This window comes from Lepus europaeus, chromosome 12, assembly GCF_033115175.1.
Source record: "Lepus europaeus isolate LE1 chromosome 12, mLepTim1.pri, whole genome shotgun sequence".
Lineage (NCBI taxonomy): Eukaryota > Metazoa > Chordata > Mammalia > Lagomorpha > Leporidae > Lepus > Lepus europaeus.
In genome coordinates, this window is record NC_084838.1 from 77,019,435 (window position 1) to 77,040,162 (window position 20,728).

At 45.0% G+C, this 20,728-nt stretch overlaps 1 protein-coding gene across 1 annotated transcript in view; it reads left to right on the plus strand.

Annotated features, from left to right (window-relative positions):
* Positions 1 to 13,424, plus strand: part of CFAP95 (cilia and flagella associated protein 95) — a 171,329-nt gene extending 157,905 nt beyond the window's left edge. Inside the window, exon 6 of the mRNA XM_062207073.1 lies at positions 13,335 to 13,424. Coding sequence (XP_062063057.1) covers positions 13,335 to 13,394 — 60 coding nt within the window. The 3' untranslated portion in view covers positions 13,395 to 13,424. The remainder of the gene's footprint in view (positions 1 to 13,334) is intronic.
* The last annotated feature ends 7,304 nt before the right edge of the window (positions 13,425 to 20,728 follow it).

The window sequence follows — 20,728 nt, forward strand, 5'->3', positions numbered from 1 at the left end:
CTTGTAGACGGATCCACACTGTTATAAGGGGTGTAAGGGTTGGGGGAAGTTCAGCCCCTTCCTCCTGTCTCTCTTTTCCCTTCTGCCCTGTGAGGATGCAGCTCAAAGGCACTCACCAGATGTCAGCACTGTGACAGTGGATATTCCTGCCTCTGTAACTGTGAGTCAGTGCACTTCTGTTCATTATAAATTATCCAGGCTGTGGTATTTATAGCAACACAACATGATTAAGACTGCTACCATTCATGCATTCATTCACTCAATAGGCATCAGTGTTTACTGCTGCAAGGCACTTTACTGGGCACTGGAGACCCAGTAATGACGAGAGCTAATGGTTCCTATCCTTAGGCTGCTTAGACAGCAAATCAGTAACTTAATAGAACAAACAAGTGTATTCCAACAAAGTGGGGAGTGCAGTGAAGTAAAGGATCAGAGGAGGAGCTGGTCCAGCCACCTTGGTCAGGAAAGCCCTTGTGAAAGAAGCAGCATAGAAAGACCATCATCCATGGGGAGGTGTGGAGGAGAGCACCCCGGGCAGAGGCTGGCATGGCGTGGGCAAAGGGCTTCACACGGGAGCCAGCCTGGCTGCTTTGGAGAAGCTAAGGGCCAGATCATGGTGGGTCTGCACCCAGCCAGGGTGGGGAGCCTTAACCACCGGGAGCATCCAGATGGCGGCTTCTGCCTGATCCTGGCTGCAGCAGCGAGGAGACAGTGGGGAGAGGTGAGGGGGGAGAGCTGGGCTAGGAAGGAACAGGGTGGAGGTGAGAACAGGATTTTAAACACACACTTTAGGAGCCCTGGCAAGTCTGCAAGTCTAGATGAAGTAAGGAACAAACAGTTTTTGTTTTGTTTTGGGTTTTACTAGTCAACCGTCATAAAATAATCTGTTGTTTTTATAAAAGGAAGAAAGGAGGTTGAGAGAGAGAGAGAGTAAGGAAGGAGAGAGGGAGGGAATGTGGGAAGAAGGGAGGGACAGGACAGAGGGGAGGGGAAGGCAGGAAGGGAAGGGAGAGGAAAGAGGGAGGAGGGAAGGAAGAATGGAGGGAGGGAGAGAGGGAGAAAATGCTCTGCATTGCAGATAGATTTGGGTTGAAGAAATTATCTCACAACCAGGTCTTTTTGATTTTCCTTTTCGAAAGAGTAATGTCTTTATATCCCTTTTGCTTAGGGTGAGGTTCTTTCTGGGAAAGGGAAACCTGGCCTAGAAAAACTGGGAAAAGAGAAGAAAAGAAAAAATTACTGGTGTCCCAGAATGTACGAAGGTTCCCCTTGCCTTTTATTGGTGAGGTGTTGGCTGACACATCCTGTACCTCGTAGAGTTCCTGGAGTAGCAGCGACCCTATGAAGTTGATCTTATGTCCTCCATGGTACAGTTGTTGAAACTGAGGCCCAGAAAACTTAACTAATTTGTGTGTTGTTGATAAAGTAATGCATTAATGCAGTTAGTACTGAAAGCAACTTCTGTCTGACTCCAGGTCCCATACTTGTAAACCCTGTGGTGAGAGGAATCAGCATTTTCCACTTGTTTTATTTATTTATTTATTTATTTATTTTAATTTATTTGAAAGGCAGAGTTACAGAGAGAGAGCCAGAGAGAGAGTTCTCCATCCACTGGTTTACTCCTGAAGTAGGCGCAATGGGTAGAGCTGGGCCGATCCGAAGCCAAGACCCAGGAGCTTCTTCTGGGTCTCCTATTTGGGTGCAAGGGTCCAAGCACCTAAGCCATCTTCTCCTGCTGTCTCGGGCCACAGCAGGGAGCTGGACTGGAAGTAGAGCAGCCGGGACTCAAACCAGCACCCATATGGGACACCAGCACTGCAGGCCATGGCCTTACCCACTACACCACAGCGTTGGCCTCTTTCCATATGTTTTGACTGAACAAGAACACATGCAGATTTTTATAAAATGGAGAATATTTTTCTTTGCTGATACTTGTGATATTTGAGAGAGAGACTCCCATCCACTAATTTACTCCCAAATGGCAGGGGTTGGGCTGGAGTCAGAGTCAGGGACCAAGAACTCAGTCTAAGTGTCACCCATGTGGTGGCAGGGACCCTACTACTTGAGCCATTGTCGGCTGTCTCTCAGGGTCTGCGTTAGCAGGAAGCTGATATCATGGCCCAGGGAAGGAATGGAAGCCAGGTTCTCCGATATGGGACACAGGCACCCTAACCATGTGCTAGACTAAATGGCTCCCATTCACCTTTTCAAGGCCCAGCTCAGGGAGCAGCTGTGACCCTGCAGCCTCCTCTGATTACCCAAGAATAAATGAAACTCCCTCCTCTTTGAACCGTGATTCCTCTTCTCAATCATTAAAAGTTCTCTCTTTTTTGTTTTTCCTTTTAAGGAGATGTGCTCAGGGGCTCTCTGAGTGCCAGCACCTGCTTTCTACTTCTGTTTTCATAGCACTGCCAAATGGTAACCACTTGATAACTGTTCGATGTAGTAGACAGCTCTTATATTTTCTGCCCAGAACTTTTCCCTTTGTCTAGAAATAGCACCTCCCATTTCCCTTGGTAACTGATTCATTTATCCATTCATCCCTCCATTCATCAAATATTTAGTGAAGGCCTAGGGTCAAGCAGAGCTCTAGGTGCTTGGAATCCACGGATGAACAAAGCATGCCAAAAGTTTCTATTATCACAGCGAGGGGAAAGAGATAATAAGTGTAAATACTTATCTTCTATAAGCACTATAGAAAATACTAAGTGCATTGAGGAAATCATACCATAAAGCAAGATAAGAACTGCAAGTGCCAGAGGGAAGGAAAAAGGTTGTGATATTAAACACGATAGTCAGGGCAGGCCTTGCTGAGAGGAATATTTGAGCAAAGACTTAAAATTCTGTTGCCATCTCAGGAAAGGATATTCCAAGCACAGAAATTACATTGTACAGAGGCCCCAGTAAGAATGGGCTCAATAGGCTAATCCTCCGCATGCGGTGCTGGTACACGGGGTTCTAGTCCCGGTTGGGGTGCCGGATTCTGTCCCGGTTGCTCCTCTTCCAGTCCAGCTCTCTGCTGTGGCCCGGGAGTGCAGTGGAGGATGGTCCAAGTCCTTGGGCCCTGCACCCGCATGGGAGACCAGGAGAAGCACCTGGCTCCTGGCTTTGGATCAGCATGGTGCGCCGGCTGCAGCGGCCATTGGAGGGTAAACCAACGGCAAAGGAAGACCTTTCTCTCTGTCTCTGTCTCTCACTGTCCACTCTGCCTGTCCAAAAAAAAAAAAAAAAAAAAAAAAAAGAATGGGCTTGGCACATATCAGGCGGAGCAGGGAGGGGTAGGAGGTGCGGTCAGTGTGTAACATACAGCACTTTGAGGGCCATCAGGAGGACCTGTCCAATCAAGTGGCTTCAGAGGAGTCTTCCAATGTTCTAGTCCCTCCTGCCTCCTATGTAATCTCCTGACTCCCTACTAGCAAGCTTTGTTTAATTCAGGAGTCGGTATAGGATCCACTGAACCCAAGTGGAATTCTTCCATGAAATTTTAACCTGAAAATGGGGAGAAACGGGATGATCTCTAGATATGCAGATGGGTTCCCTCAACTCCATCCTAATTCCTTGCAGAATGACTGCAGGCTAGAAAGGGAGAAAGTTAAAGAGCAAATCTTAGTCTGCTGAGTGGGTGGCTCACACGTCACATGCTGTTTCTCACAGTCCTGGTGGCCAGGAGTCTGCAGTCGGAGCCAGCATGGATGGGTTCTGGCGAGGGCCCTATTGCAGGCTGCAAGCTGGTGCCTTCTCCTTGTGTCCTCACATGGTGGGAAAAGGACTAGTGGGCTCCCTGGCTGCTTCCCATGAGGGGGTGAATTCCATTCATGAGGGCTCTTTGCTCGTGACCTAAACACATCCCAAAGACCTTCTTTCCTAATACCATCACATGGAGAATTAGGGTTCAACATATGAATTCTGAGGGGACATAACACTCAGTCTGCCACTGACTCCCTTAGAGCTGTTTTTTAAATTCCTATTTGAGAGACAGAGTGAGAGAGAGAGAGAGAGAGAGAGAATGAGAAGGAGCACCCATCTGCTGATTCACTCCCCAAGTGCCCACATGGCTGGGAGCCAAACATGGGAGCCAGGAACTCAGTCAGGTCTCCTGTGTGTGTGTGTTAGGACTCCAAGCACTTGGGGTCTCACTGCTCCCTCCAGGGAATTTACAGTCTAGAGCTGGTACTGGCTATCAAACCCGGACATTTTGGTGCAGGATGTGGGTGTCACAACCAGTGGCCCTGTAATAGGTCAAACGCCTTCGCCTATAACTGAGTTTTTCATGTGACTTAGTTGACACCAACCGGATACTTCTGAAAATTTGGAAGGCAGAGTTCACAGTATGGGACTGTTTATGGGCAACTATTTTGTGAAGATGCTTTGGTTTTCTGTGGCAGCGATACCTAAGGCTCCTGTGGCTGGTTCCTAGCTTTGTGGGTGTCAAGAAGCAGATAATGGGACACCCATGTCACTGGCACACTGGGCAGCAGAGGAAGGGGTGGCCTTCTCATCATGGCAGGAAACTGTAGTATGGTGCTAGAAGTTGGCTCTGGAAGCTCAGCCGACGGGCTGCATTTCCCTGCATTGCCCTGCTAGTGGCTGGATGAATACCTAATCCCAGGAGCAATGGAGGGAGCAAGCACCACAATTGGTCTGGCCCAGCCTTGGCCATGGTGGCCATTTAGGGAGTGAACCAGCTAGATGGAAGATGTCCCATGCTATCTCTCCATCTCTCTTGGTCTCTCTGCCCTTCAAATCAAGAAATACTTTTTAAAAGAAAGTTTAAGACATAATTTAGATTCCCACTGTTTGTAAAACTCTGTAGCACATGGTACTCTTTCATAATTTGATTATTTTACCTGTCATTGACTTTGAGTTACTTCAAGATGGATTCCTGTACTCAACAAATTGAAAATTGAAGTGAACTAGGGAAAATACTCTGGTGATGTTATTTTTCAGTTTTAACTTTTTTTTAAAAAAGATTTATTTATTTATTTGAAAGTCAGAGTTACACAGAGAGAGGAGAGGCAGAGCGAGAGAGAGATCTTCCATCCGATGGTTCACTCCCCAATCGGCCACAACAGCCGGAGCTGTGCCGATCTGAAGCCAGGAGCTAGGAACTTCTTCCGGGTCTTCCATGCAGGTGCAGGGGCCCAAGGACTTGGGCCATCCTCCATTGCTTTCCCAAGCCATAGCAGAGAGCTGGATTGGAAGAGGCACAGCCGGGAATAGAACTGGCACCCATATGGGACGCTGGCGCTTCAGGCTAAGGCGTTAACCCACTGCACCATAGCACCGGCCCCTCAGTTTTAACTTTTAAATAATCCATCTATTAAGCGTGTCTTCTTTCTCCTCTTGATTTATGGTTTCTTGTTTTGATCACACAGTGTTTGGGGTAAGGAGTTCAAACTTTAGGCTAAGAGGTGATATCTCTTCTGATTTACAGCCATGGCTTCATCCTAACAGATATTTCCCTGCTGGAAATATTAAATGAGGGGCCTCTGGTTTGTAGTTCAGAAGTCTGAAAGTAGAGGTATCACAAACATGGAGCGCAAAGATGTCTTGAAGCAAACCACTCCATTAGATCAGTGATGCCTACCTACCTGGAACATGGCAGTCTGCCATGTGGGAACCACTCCCCAGCATCATCAACTTCAAATTGATGGAGACAAGCTGGTCTTCCACTCAAATCCAACCAAGGCACAAACCACCCCAAAAGCCAAGCACATCTCCCCCCCAGAGTGACCCAGGTGAAATTGTAAGCGAAATGTTCTTTGAGGTACTTAATTAGCAACTGCAAACTAGTACCCCTAAGCCGTTCCAATTTCCACCACTGGGTGGCAGCCCGCTGCCAGGTGTCAGAGCAGCTACAGTTTTCTTGGGACTTGTATGGTCATTCCACATACCTCGATCAGGAAAGGATCCCTCTCTCACACGCCTTGCTAGAAGCATGTCCTGGTTATCATGTTTCGCCAAGTAATCCTTTTGTCCTCTGTTACTCTTCATCCTCACATCCCTTAATCTGCCCCCTGGAGAAGCTGTTCATTGATGAGCCAGTGACCCACCAGCTTTGTTCTCCAGAAAGCTAAGGAACAATGAGATGACCTGGGTGATAATCAGGGCTGCAGTTCAGAGATCTGGACCAAAGCACAAACAGCCAAAGGGAAAAAGTAGATCAAGTGGACTTCATCACAATTATAAGCATTTGTGTGTCCAAGGACTATCAAGGATGTAAAAGGACACCCCACAGGATGGAGGAAAATGCTTGTGAATCATCTCTCTGAGAAGGCTCTATTATCAAGAATATGTGGAGGCTGGCAATGTGGCATATTGGATAGAGCCGCTGCCTGCAGTGCCGGCATCCCATAGGGACACCAGTTCGAGTCCCGGCTGCTCCACTTCTGACCTAGCTCTCTACTATGGCCTGGGAAAGCAATAGAAGATGGCCTAAGTGCTTGGGCCCCTGCACCCATATGGGAGACCTGGAAGACGTTCTTGTCTCCTGGCTTCGGATTGGCTCAGTTCCGTCTGTTGAGGCCTTTTGGGGAGTGAACCAGCAGATGGAAGAACTCTCTCTCTCTCTCTCTCTCTTTCTCTCTCTCTCTCTCTCCCTGCCTCTATCTCTCTGTAACTCTACCTTTCAAATAAATAAATAAATAAATCATTTTTTAAAAAAGAATATATCAAGAATTCTTACAGTTTAACAATAAAAAGATAACTAACCCAATGTTAAATATGGGCAGAGGATCTGAAAAGATATTTATCCAGAGAAAATATTCAAATGACCAAGAAGCATATGGAAAAATATAGATTGTTGCCATTAGGGACATCAAAACCACAGTGAGATGTAACTTCGTTCTCTCTAGGATGGCTATAATTTTTCAAAAGGGAAATACAAATGTTGGTGAGGATGCAGAAACATGGAAGCCTTGTGCATTCCTGGAATGTAAAATGGGGCAGCTGCTATGGAGATGCCTTGTCAGTTTCCCAGAAAGTTAAGCATACAGTTACCAAATATGACTCAACAACTCCATTCCTAGTTATGTACCTTGCAGAGTTGAAAACATAGGTTCTCACCAAAATGCATATGTGAATGTTATTGGCATAATTCTTAAAAGCCTGAAGTCAGTGGAAGCAACCCATCAACTGATGAATATATAAACAAAATGAAGAATATTCATACAATTCTTTTGGGTGTATACCAAGAGTGGAATTGCCCAGTCATATGGTATTCTGTGTTTCACTTTTTGAGCAACTGATGAACTGAATCTGGGAATTAATTTTTACCTGCTCCCTCCACTACTTGAAGTACCTGATGATAATGAATACAAGAGCAGTAGTCACTGATTTTTATGGCCATGCAGTATCCACATTGACAGGGCCTTTCATCAAGCAGACTTTTACTCATGGCTTGCTGTGTGCCTGGTACTCTTCAAGGGAATGAAGACACAAAGACCAACAAGACACAGTCACTGCCATTTGTGGGTTTCTAATCCCTGGGTGAAGCAAGAGACTGAATGAGGTTACATGGACAGAGAAGAATGTAAGAGCCAAAGAGGGGGTCGGTGCCCAGAGGGGCTTAAACTCCGTGAGGCAAAGAGACTAAAATAAACACACATACACACAATCCAGTATATAACTAAGTAGTTTGAAACAAGGATGGGTGTTGATGTCAACGGTGGATCTTAAACCAAGTTTAGTTAGAGGGACAAGGTGGGTCCAAATTCTAATGACTCTAATGACTGGCAGAGTTTTGTAATGTGGAGCATAAATCCTGGGCCAGGGCTCAGGGCACCACAATGTGAATGCCAGCTTGAGCCCTCACTGAATATGTGCAGAGCCTTTAAAAAGTTCACGGAAAATGTGTAATACAAAATCTTTGCATAGATTTCCAACTTCTTTGCACCAAAACAAACTTATATTTTGATTCCTTTGTTCTACGAACTTTTCTGAGCTACTCACGTATGAGTATTTGTAGTTTTTCTGGGCTTCAGTTTCCCTGATTTCAAAAATGGAGAGGTGGTTTGGATCATCTCTATGGCCATTTAGAGTTTTAAGTTGCTTTCCCTGCAGTGGTGGAAGGAGGAATGCATTTAAGCCAAGGGAGAAAATTCTTGGGAAAAGAGCTATACAGCTTATTAGCAATGTTTCTGAGTGGGGGCCACCATGGGCATTTTAAAAAGAAAGCTTTACAGGTCTCTCCTAGAGGAGTACACGGGCTGAAGGGGTGTTTATGTGAGACAAGAGGATGGAACGCCACATATACCACTGACGTTTGACTACACATTTCTGTAGCTGCCTCCAACTGCCCAGTTATGACATGCTTGTGCCTAAGACAGAAACGGAGGGCATGGATACGGGAGAGGAAGTTGTATTGTGGAAATAGATCATTGTGAAAGAACAAATCATTGTCCTCTCTGTGTGTGCACAGAGGCAGTGCAGAGACTGAAGACCCGGAGCCCATGAACAGCTGGAATTCAGAGCTGACTCTGAGCAAATGCCATTCCTTCCACTTGCACACCTTGCTGCCAGACCACCTTCTCTCCCTGCATCACCTGGTATCCATCAGGCACTCTGTTCTCTTCATCTTTCTGTCCTGGCTCCACTCAACTTCCTATCACCCCACCCCAACCACCCCCAAGTTAGTCACCCCTGGGCTCCCACCCTGTCTCCCACACCAGGGAGATCTCCCTCAACCCTCATATCATAACAAGGGGCACCTCGACCTTCTTTTAGTGCCTTTTCCCCTGGGAAGTTCTATGTTTTCTCAAAACGTTTTCATTTCAGCCCAAATTCTACTCTTCCTTGAACCAATGCTAGTTCCTGACACCTGTGCCTTTGACAATCCTCTCCATCTTACATCTTTGTTTTATATTTTTCCATTGGTATTTTCAAGTTGACAAATTTGCTCACTTTTCTTTTCATGAAAAATGCAACAAAGAAAACCAAGAAAACATTTTTTAGGTTCAATGTTAACACATAGAAATAATGGTAATTAAGAATAAACAAGTAAATTAAACCTTTTAACTCAATTTCAAGATTATTGTTGAAACTTGGTGGCAAAGAACTTCAGATCTGTTATGGAATGGAAGGGCACACTTTGAAGAAAGCCCAAGTCCTCCAGGCTTCACATGAAGATAGATCGAGCATCCTGAGGAAGGTTGGCCCAGAGGATGTCTTTTTATGACTCAACGATGGCATTAAGAATCTGATTTCTTTCATTTTTTTGTTTCCTTCTCCATAGCATCAGTTTCATCTAAAATGAGCTCCTCTTGGGGTTGTAAGAGGGCTACCAAGCAGCTCCCTGGCCTATGGACTTCCTGTTCACTCCCAGAAGCAAGGGAAACTCCATCCCAATCTGCGGTAGGAGTTGTGATGTCTTCTACCACTGATCTGACTTTGGTCACGGGACTGCATCAGAACTGATCATTGTGGTTCTGCAGTGAATGTAACGATGGCCATAGCCTTGGTTGCACTCCATTCCTGTAGTGGGGTGACGTTTTTGTTCCTGAAACCACATGATCCCCCTAAGCTAAATCAGAGGGTTTGTGTCTTACTCGTGTACGTCAGGACCTGCAGATTGGTTTAGACTCCACTCCTGACACACCCGTAAATCTTTGCCTGTCTGGCACGTGAAGCTTTCACAGTCCCCGTTCTCACACTGAACTCAGAGTACTAGATGTAAATAAAGTACCCGTGGAAAACTCGAGAATTCTGTGTGGAATCTCGTGGGCAGAGATGCAGGCAGAGAAGGGGAAGGCCTGCTTGGTCTACAGAAGTCATAGGTGATGTCATGACTTTAACTCTTCAAACATCTGCTGGGAGGCTCCTGTTGCTAAAAGAAGAACAGCTGACCAGAAGACAAAAAGAATAGAGTTTCCACTTAATTCTGACCAAAAAGGAAAGCCAGTTGGTGAGACAGAAGGTATAGGAAAGATGGGAGGGAGTGACTGAGTCACCTTGGAATTCAGAACAGCAGAGAAGGGGAACAAATGGGCATGTTCAGACACATCCGCTGGCTTTTCTTTCTTTTTTTTTTTTTTTAACCAGAGTAAGTTAAAATGAGTTCATAGTCTATTTCTAAAAGGAACCATCACTTAACAAGAATAAGTGACTTTAAAAAAAGAAATGCTTACTCTGTAATCTTGGGTTATCCTAATGAGAAGGACATCAAGGAGACACTAAAGAAACTGAATGTACCCAAGAAACTTTCCAAGCCCGGATTTAGAAAGAACAGACCCAGAACCTTGAAGAAAGGGCAGAGTCAAGGTTAGGTGGAAGACCGGGGATGTGGGGCAAATCTGTTCAGATGAACCATCCTAAAGGCGAATTGTGAATATGCAATGACAAAGCTCATTTTTGACATTTGTTTTTTAAAGCAAGAGGATGGATGAAGAAGGGAGAGATCTATGTTTGGAGAATGTGGGATCCAATTAGACAATAGCCCATCAAAGTTACTCAACTGACATTTTTGCCTGCCTCTCCCTGATTAAGGAAAGGGTATTTCAACATGGAAAAGCTAATGTGACTGAGAGAACTGTGTTCCAAGAGAGTAAAGATGATTGTCAGAGTATTATGCTGCCAAAATGCATTTCAGACAAATGTAATTCAGACAAATAAATTATATCCAAAAATATTGCAGTAACTTGCTAGTGTCATGGCCTTGGGATCTGCTGTGGACAGAAAAATGACCTCCTTCAAAGATGTGTACATCCTAACCCCTAAAAATCTATGAACAGGCTCCCTTACGTAGCAAAAGGAACCTTGCTGATGGGATCAAATTCAGGATCTTGAAATAGACAAGCTATGTGGCTGTATGGGTCGGTTCAGGGTAACGCGGGGTTCTTAGAGGACAGCAGGGGAGTTAGAGAAGGGAAAGAGGATGCTGCCATGGGAACAAAGGGTACAGCGGCTCCACTGCTGGCTGGGGCCTGCAAACCAAGGAATGCGGGCAGCATCTAGAAGCTGGAAAAGGCAGGGCAACAGCTTCTGCCCTCCGAGCTTCCAGTAGGAATACAGCCCTGCCGATTCCTTGATTTTAGTCCAGTGAAACTGACCTTGGACTTCTAGCCTCCAGCACTGGAATATGACAAGCCTGTGTTGCTTGAGCCAGGCAGGCTGTGGTCACTTGTTATAGGAGCTATTGGCGGGGCCGGGGGAGGGGGAGACACAAAATGTCCATGGGAAACCAGTATCCTGGAAAAGTACATGTGAATTTCACAAAAATTTTTAAAGATTTATTTATTTTATTGGAAAGACAGAGGAGAGAGAGAGAGAGAGAGAGAGATCTTCCATCTGCTGGTTCACACTCCAAATGGCTGCAACAGCCAAATGTGGCCCAGGAGGAAGCCAGTAGCCAGGAACTCCATCCAGGTCTCCCATGGATGGCAGACGCCTAAGCACTAGGTCCATCCTCCTCTGCTTTCCCAGGCACATTAGCAGGGAGCTGGATCAGAAGCAGAGCAGTTAGGACTCCAGCCTGTACTCTGATATGGGGTGCTAGTGTAGCAGGCATAATTTACTGTGTCACAATGCTGGCCTCAAGATTTAAAACATTTTTTGCACCGAAATAAACATATCTATTGATTCCATTTTCTCATAAGCTTTTCGAAGTGCTTTCATACAGGCACTTCTGATTTGGAAAACTTCTGATTTGGAAAACTGCTATCAAACAGAAAAGAGACCAAAGAGTGCAAGTGGGCCCATCCCACTCATGTAAGGGTTGTTAGAGTAAGCCCAAGCTTGGTGTTCATGATTGATGAAGTTTCAGGTGAGGTTATTAACCAAATGGTTTGCAAACTCGAACCTCCAGAGGCAAGTGTAAATGAACCAAGAATCAATTATCTCCAGATAAGGTCCCTTGTTTTTTTTTTTTTTTTCCAGAAATATTTTTTTTTATAAATTTGGATTTTTTTCTCTTAATATAAGATTCATCTGACACACAGGTTTTTTTTTTTTTAAGATTTATTTATTTTATTTGAAAGGCAGGGTTACAGAGAAGCAGAAAGAGAGAGAATGAGAGAGAGTGAGAGAAAATCTTCCATCTGTTAGTTCACTCCTTATATGGCCGCAATGGCTGGAGCTGGGCCAGGAGCCAGGAGCTTCTTCCAGGTCTCTCACATGGGTACAGGGGCCCAAGGACTTGGGCTGCCATCTTCTACTGCTTTCCAGGCCATAGCAGAGAGCTGAATTGGAAGTGGAGCCACCAGGACTCAAACCAGCTCCCATATGGGATGTCGGTAGGTGGTGGTTTTACCCTAAGCCACAGCACTGGCCCTCCCTTGAGTTTTAAAGTTATGAGATAGATTATCAGGCATATGTCTGTATCAAGCAAATAAAAGTTTCCACAAAGCTTTTAATAAAATGCCTTATGAAACTTATACAGACAAGATAAACAAGTGTAAACTGGATTATAGATAATTTAGGTAAATTTATAGTTTACTGAACAAATATACCCAAAGTATATTGATTTAATGGATCAAAGCCATTTTGGGGAAAAGTTTTTCTCTGCTTTTCTTCAAATCCTGTTGATTTTTTTTTTAATCAACAAAAACACAGAGGGCTATATAAATGATGTCCTTTAGAGATTTGTGGATAAGAAAGCATTAATAGTGAGTGGAAAGAAGCAGTATTTACAAGATATTCCCAGGTTGGAAAAAATGTACAGAAAATAGTAAGGTGGGGCTGGCGCTGTGGCGTAGTGGGTAAAGCTGCTGCCTGCAGTGCCGGCATTCCATATGGGTGCTGGTTCAAAGCCCGGCTTCTGATCCAGCTCTCTGCAATGGCCTGGGAAAGCAATAGAAGATGATCTAAGTCCTTATGTCCCTGTACCTGCATGGGAAGACCTGGAGGAGGCTCCTGGCTCCTAGCTTCAGTTCAGCACAGTTCTGGTCATTGCGGCCAATTAGGGAGTGAACCAGCAGATAGAAGACCTCTCTCTCTCTCTCCCTCTTCTCTCTCTGTGTAACTCTGACTTTCAAATAAATAAATAATTTTTTTAAAAAAAGAACATAGGTAAAACTGAAAAGGGATGTATGTAAAGTCTGGAATTAGGTTAAAAAGGCATTTATTTGTTTTTTGCAAAAGTACCAACCATCTAGCACAGTATAGAAGATGAATGGCAGAGATTGTTATGTCACAACAAAAGATCACCGGTGATTTGAACTGATGATGAATTAAGCTCCCAGCTCCAGCCAGCCCTAACCATGGGCTGTTGCAGACATTTTGGAGAGTGAACCAGATGATGGGAGCTCTCTCTCTGTCCCTCTCTGGATCTCTCTGCCTTTCAAATAAAAAAAAAATTATTACTTGCAGTATGTAGTGCATCAAAATTTATGCTTTTTTAGGTGCGTGGAGTGGCAGTGATGATGCTGTGTTTCTCTAACCTGATTATTGTGGAATTATGACTACTCAGAGTGGATGTGATTGGACGGTAGCATAGCCACCTGGCATCCAGGGAGAGATGCTCAGTGATCCAGGTGAGCAGTTACTGCTTCACAGCCCCGTAAGTTTCTTCTCTCTTCTCATAGTGACAACCTTCTCTCGATGCACCCTTGGGGGAACTTGCCCATCCTCTGACAAATCTAAATAAACAAATGGCCTTGAAGATGTATGTCGTTACAGAGTTGGGCTTAGAAGTCAGGACAGCAGTGGAAGGGAGATGAATTCTTCCTCCTCGTTTTCATCTTCCCCTCCTCCCCATCCTGACGCCTTCACTTTCTGCACTATCCAAATACCCACACAGAAAGAGGAAACGGATTATTCTGGAAATACTCTTCAATCTTTCAGCAGATGTGGGCTATTACATCAACCACAAGATTTGTAGACAAGAATAAAAAGGCTACTAACACTGTTTGTAACTATTCATGGTTATAAATCAGAGGGGACATTTTAAAAACACCAATTAGCTTTGGAGGTAAAAGTACAATCCCAAGTCCAGTGTTTCACTTCGCTAGATTCAAAAACAATCTTAATGACCCTAATGGCTGTGGATGCCAGCAACTGAAGCAAACCATCTGTTAGATAGAAATGCAAGTCTCATCTTAGGAACATCTAGCCACGTGGCAAGGGGGCATCAGGCATCAGTGCACTGATAGCCATCAGCCATGAGCTAAGCCTAAGGAGGCACTCCGTGGAGTGCTTCACCTCAGATGCCCGAGAAGGGCTGCCTTGTTTTGTTGATACTGCTGTTAAGGAAAAAGAAAATCATGAGTTTGGCCATCCTTCCCTCTAATATTAACCATCTGCCCAGATGTAACCTACTTACTTCCTGGCTGACATTAGACTTTCGTAGCTCTTTTTGTAGTGATTATGAAAAGTCCCTAATGGTGACGGGTGCTCACTCACCCAATACAGAATAGATGTTTGGGAGCTGGCTTCCAAGTTCTTCTTCAACTACAAACCCCCTCTCTCCCAAATGCCTTACATTCAGAACTTCAAGAGGGTGGCCAGGCAAACCTAAGCTCTTTGTGAAAACCTCCCAAATGGAAACTTTTGTTGGAAAATGTTAAGGTTATAAGGAAGAGTTGAGCAAAAGGATGCAAGGCCAAGGTCAACTAACGCTGATTGAAAGGATAAAGCCTGCTTTTCAAGGTTCCCTGCAGAAACAGAAGAATCACTCCTCTACAAATGTCCAGCAGCTGTTCAAACAGAGCTGCTAACCTCAATTGTCTTAACCCAAAGCCATTGAAAAATAATATTTAAGAGAAGTGACAAGATATTATTTTTAAACTTGAAGGATTATGCCACAAAGGTTGGATCAGAAAAATGAGAGACTCTCGCAGACTTTGACTTTGGTTTGGTCTGCTGACCATATAGGGGCCATTCCATTTGAGAGAGTAGTGCCAGCATCCGAGAGCTCAAGTGTGCACTGCATAGGTAATGCAGGAGGAGACTGCAAGAGAATTCGGAGCTTCATTAGCCATACTCTCAGAAGATTTCTCATCAACCTGAAATTTGACTGAGCTTTAAGTCATGAAAGAGTGGGGAAGAGTTAATTTTTACTGAGCCCTGTCTCCACATGTAAGAAAATTGCAGAAAACTGCAATGAGCTGGGCTAGAAGTTGAGCAGGCGGAACTTGCACTCCCACACTGTACCACAAGTCCTTGGGCCCCTGTCACACCTGTGGGTGACCCAGATAATTGAGTTTCTGGCTCCTGGTTTCAACAATGAATGGATGATCAATCAATCAATCAATCAATCTCTCTGTCCCTCTCACATTCCTTCCCTGTCATTCTATTTTTCAAGTAAATAGAATACAACTTTTTACTTTTAATTTTATTATTTGAAAGAAAGAGAGAGATTCCATCCAATGGTTCATGCCCTAAGTGGCTGCAACAGGTGGGGCTGGTCTGGTCTGAGGCCAGGAGCCAGAAACTTCTGGGTGCAGGGGTCCAAGTGGTTGGGTCATCCTCCAATGCTTTCCTGGGCACGCTAGCAGGAAGCTGGATCAGAGGTGGGGCAACTGGGGCTCACGCATGTGCCCACATAGCTGTTGGTGTCACAGGTGGCAACTTTACCTACAGTGCTGGCCCTAAATAAATCATTTTTTTTAAAAAAAAGGATCTGTTAGTGGGGCAGGCATTGTGGTGCAGAAGGGGATGCCACTGCTTGCCCTGCCAGCATCACATACCACAGTGCCAGTTTGAGTGCTGCCTGCATACTTCTGATCTGGCTTCCTGCTAATGTGCCTGAGAAGGCAGAAGGTGGCCCATATACTGGAGCCCTTGCCACCTGTATGGGAGACCCAGATTGAGTTTCTGGCTCCTGGTTTCAGTTAGGTACAGGGCTATTGCAGCCATTTGGGGTGATAACCTGTGTATTTAGGCTCTGTGTGTGTGTGTGTGTCCCCCTCCCTGTGTTTTTGCTTTTCAAATACATAGAATAAATATATTGGAAAAGGAATTTGTTGGTGATTCACCTCCAAAAAACAGAAAAATTAATTTAAATCATGTTTTTAATTAATTTAATTCAAGACCAAAAAAAAAAAAAAAAACCTGCCATGAGATGCCTAATGAGAATGCATGCTCCATGGATACATTCAGCTTACCCCCTATTTGTTGATCTGTATTTCCATTGCATGTCACCGTTTATGTGAATTAACTCAATGTGCTCATTTGAGCTGCTAAATTAAAATACCTTAGGCGAGGCAATTTAGAAACAACAGAAATGTATTTCTCATAGTTCTAGAGACTGGGAAGTCCAAGAACAAGGTACCAGAAGAGTTTTTTTAATCTACAGAAATACTTATTTTATAAGTAGCATTAAGAATAAAAATAGATGTGATTGACATTTAGATGAAAATTTCCAAGGCGTATTGTGTCATGTAGGTGTTATTATTTCTTATGCCTTCAACCCATTTATCAAGCAAGAACACCTCTATGTAACTACAGGTTCATAAATGTGTAACAGTAGGGGACAAGGTGTTCCAAGGGAGAAGAGCAGCTGTGCTCCACTGTGACTAAGGATTTCTTTCTAAAAATCCAAATGAATGTGACACTTCTGAGCCTCTGGCTGTGATCAGTTTAGTGTCTGCATTTTTTCTAATATATTATTTTTAATTTTTCTTTTTCTTTATTTTAAAGGAAGAGAGACAAATACAAATCTCCCATTTGTTGGTTCACTCCCGCAGTGGCCACACAGCCAAAGATGGGCCAGGCCGATCCTGGACCTCAATCTAGGTCTCTCACGTGAGTGGCAGGGAACCAGCTGTTGGAGCTGTCTAATCTGCTTCCTCCCACGGTGGGCATTAGCAGGAAGCTGGAATGGGGAGCGTGGCAGAGATTTAAATTCAAGCACTTCAACATGGGGTGCAGGCATCCCGGCATCCCAAGTGATCTTAACTTCCGTGCCAAATGCTTGCCCCTAGTCTCCTGTTTCTTGTGGTAGTCTGTCTTGTTGCCTAGGAGACAGATCCAAGCTTTCAGGTCCCCATCTTGCAGGGCTCAGTTGTCTTCATGTGAGGCTTAAAAGCACTGATCAGGCCGGCACCATGGCTCACTTGGCTAATCCTCCACCTGCGGGGCCAGCACCCCAGATTCTGTCCCGGTTGCTCCTCTTCCAGTCCAGCTCTCTGCTGTGGCCCGGGAAGGCAGTGGAGGATGGCCCAGGTGCTTGGGCCCTGCACCCACATGGGAGACCAGGAGAAGCACCTGGCTCCTGGCTTCAGGTCAGCGCAGCAGGCCAGCTGTAGCGGCCATTTGGGGGGTGAACCAATGGAAAAGGAAGACCTTTCTCTCTGTCACTGTCTAACTCTGCCTGTCAAAAAGAAGCACTGATCAGTCAGAAGATGGGGAAAGTTGAAAGGAGGAACCACAATTCCAGTATTGTCCTTATTCCTGCCACAGAAACTGCTCTCACTCTGAGGATGATGAAACCTGGAATATCACAGCCATGAAGATGTCCTGAGAGGCTCCATCTGAGAGTTAATTTCCAAGAGGGAGATGCCTGACCGCTTTTTATCACAACGCCCCATTTCCTCAAGGGCTATAGTAAAATAGTTCATTTGATGCTTACATGAGGTTTGCCACTCTAGGAATGGGCCCCTTTCTTCTTTTATCTTCTACTTTACCTTTAAGGCCTGTAGCTTCCTTGTCTGCTTTTTGGATGTTTCATTTAAAAAAAAAAATACTCTTCTTGCCAAGTTTCTAACAACAACCTAGCATCCATGTGACCCATAGAGTAACATTGTTGTGATGCCAGGATCTGACCGCCTGGGTTAAGGTCCTGGCTCGCCACAGACATCAAACAGGTGTCCTGAAACTTCTGCAGCAGCCCCACCCTCTGGGCTAGGTCCTTCAGCTCTCCTTGAGTTTCAGTCAACCTCTGGGGAATCTGCTTGCTGATGGCCTCTGAAAGTTAGTTCCTATCCCCGAGTTCCTCCTCTGATGTTTGCGTACTGAACTGTCTAGTTTTTCCCGATTTCCCACCTGATGGCTCTGCTACGGCTTTCATCTGCTCATTCTCTCATCTAGCTGTAGTGATTTTCCTCATGTCATGCTCTGAACCTCCTGCATACACATGTCTGCGAATGCCAGCTTCTTTGAACAGGAAACAGACTCTTAGAAGTGGCTTGAATTTGTGCATCTATGGGCAGGTCCCTGCACAGCACTGAGGAGGGCTGCAGGCTGTCTCACCTGTTCTGGTCATCATAAAGAGGAGACATGACTGGACCCTGAGTGCCCACAGCTTCTGCCCACAGTTGTTGCTTTGGAGCCTGAGCCTGTGCCGCACCACCGCTGGGTCTGCCACCTTGGTTTCCAATGACAGCACAGGCAGTTTTCTGAGGCCCCTGTGCTTCATGGATGGTGTCTTCCACGTACCTGATGTAGAAGGGCCATCTCTGTGCAGAGACAGAAGTGCAGGCAGAGGAAGTAGGGCGCCTGGCTTCATCTCTCACTTGGAAGTCATGATCCTTTGGAGAAGGATGTGGAAACCAAGAGTCAAAAGGAGGGAAAGACACAGCTTGTGCTGGAATTCCAGACCCTCCCTGCAACTGCTGGGTGATGTAGGGGTTGCTTTTCAGGGCGGAAATCTGTCTGTTCCAAGTTCTCTGGCTTTTATCCTCAAATGTTGGCCATAATTTCAGGCCAGTGGAGATGGATGCTGTGTTGCTGGGATTTACACTGCAGTACTTAAAAAAAAAATTTCCCTTTCACTGGGCCCTGAGCAATTGTGCTTCTCCTCTTTATCTCTTCCTCCTGTGGAGGTAACGTGCTTTGCAAGGAGTTCATGGTTTTACAGCTCTAGAGCTGGCAGCGTAGATCACAGAGCTCAGTGCAGAAACCCAGTGACTTCCTTTCTCTTGAGTTGAAAGCCGACACTTCTTGGTGTAGGTGAAGGAGCTCTGCTGCAGGGTTGCTTGATTTAAGATTTTATTCTAGAAAGTAGAGCAGGTTCTCCCATGCAGCTTGACGCCCATGTCACAGAAGTTTGTTCAACCCTCTTGCTTGATGCTGGCCAGCTGAACACACTTGAGATCTAGGAAACTAGCTCCTGGATTAAGTTTCTGCTGCTTTAGGGCTTAGAATGCCTTACTAAACTAGCAGTAACTATCCTAAGTTTATGATGGTGGTGATTCCAGCAACTTACTGTCAAATTACTTTGGCAATAATTTGCAGAGAAAAGCTGCCACATGGAGACATTGGATAACAAATGCAGAAAGAAATGTGCACATGAACAGGAAGGTAAGATAGATAGCTAGAAACTCCTCCCTCTGGGTCGCTTCACTGGCTTAGAGTGGGTGGGGGAATTTCAACCCTGAACCAAAAAGAATCATTGCAATTCATGTTTTTAAAAAGCAGTCTTTGCAAGATGCAGAAAGTGTAGAAACAGGTAGATGGTTTATAGCTACCAGACGTACTTCCCTCACTTAATCCGATGTTCCCATCCATCTTCCATTCAACGAGTCCCAACAAATTGTAAAGCAAGGGATCCAGAAAGGTAAGAGACTTGTCCAAGGGTGCAAGATAATGAGAATTAAAGTTAGAACAGAAGACTGGTAAGGTGAAACAGGGCAAGAGTGGCCATCTTTAAGTAAAATATGAGTCCATCAATGCATACAACTGGTCCTCAATTATGGAATATGAATACTATACATTTTTTAAAGATTTATTTATTTACTTGAGAGGCATAATTACACACAGAAAGAGAGAGAGAGGTCTTCCATCCCCTGGTTCACTACTCAAATGACCACAATGATGGCAGAGATGAGCCGATCCAAAGCCAACAGACAGGAGCTTCTTCTGAGTCTCCCACATGGGTGCAGGGGCCCAAGCACTTCAACCATCTTCCTCTGCTTTCCCAGGCCATAACCAGAGAGCTGAAACAGAAGTGGAGCAGCCGGGACTCAAACCGAAGCCAGTGCCGCAAGCAGATTCTTAACCCACTGTACCACAGCACCAGCCCCTATACATGAGTTTTTAAAAATTATGTTGCACCAAAATAAACAGCCTTTATTTCAATGTTTCCACAGAAGTTTTTAAGTATCCTCATAGATCTGAATTGTAATTCTTTTTCTTGTAGCATCATAGCTGTAATACTGGGCAAGTGAATCCATTTACATGAGCCTTCAGTTTTTGACTTTAAATGCAGCAAAATAATGCTTGCCTTGATGAGTTGTTAAGAGGATTAGTGGAGAGGCTGGCACTGTGGCACAGCAGGTTAAAGCCCTGGCCTGAAGCACCAGCATCCTATATGGGTGTCAGTTCTAGTCCTGGCTGCTCCTCTTCTGATCCAGCTCTCTGCTATGGCTTGGGAAAGCAGTGGAGGATGGCCCAAGTCCTTGGGCCCCTGCACCCGCGTTGGAGACCTGGAAGAGGCTTCTGGCTCCTGCTTTCGGATCAGTGCAGCTCTGGCCATTGCAGCCATCTGGGGAGTGAACCAGTGTAACTGGTTCTCTGTAACTCTGTCTTTCAAATAAAATATTTTTTTTGAAAAAAGAGGATTAGTGGAACTGTACATTAATGTGTTTTCCTCATAATAAGCCTGTAAAGTAGGCCGGTGGGAATGATGGAAAGCAAGCCAGGTGTAGACCTTGGAGAGAACAGAATTCCTCAGCTGTGTCTGTTGGGAAGCGGAGTCACAGGGGCAGAGATGTGCTTTGAGCAGTAGAGACAGGGTATGACCACACCTGCTTTTGTCTCAGTAGAAGCCTGGAGGAAATAAGCTATGAGGAAGAAGCACAGCTCTTCTGCTATGACCACAAGTCAGACTTTTGAATGCCAACGTAATCCTCACTCC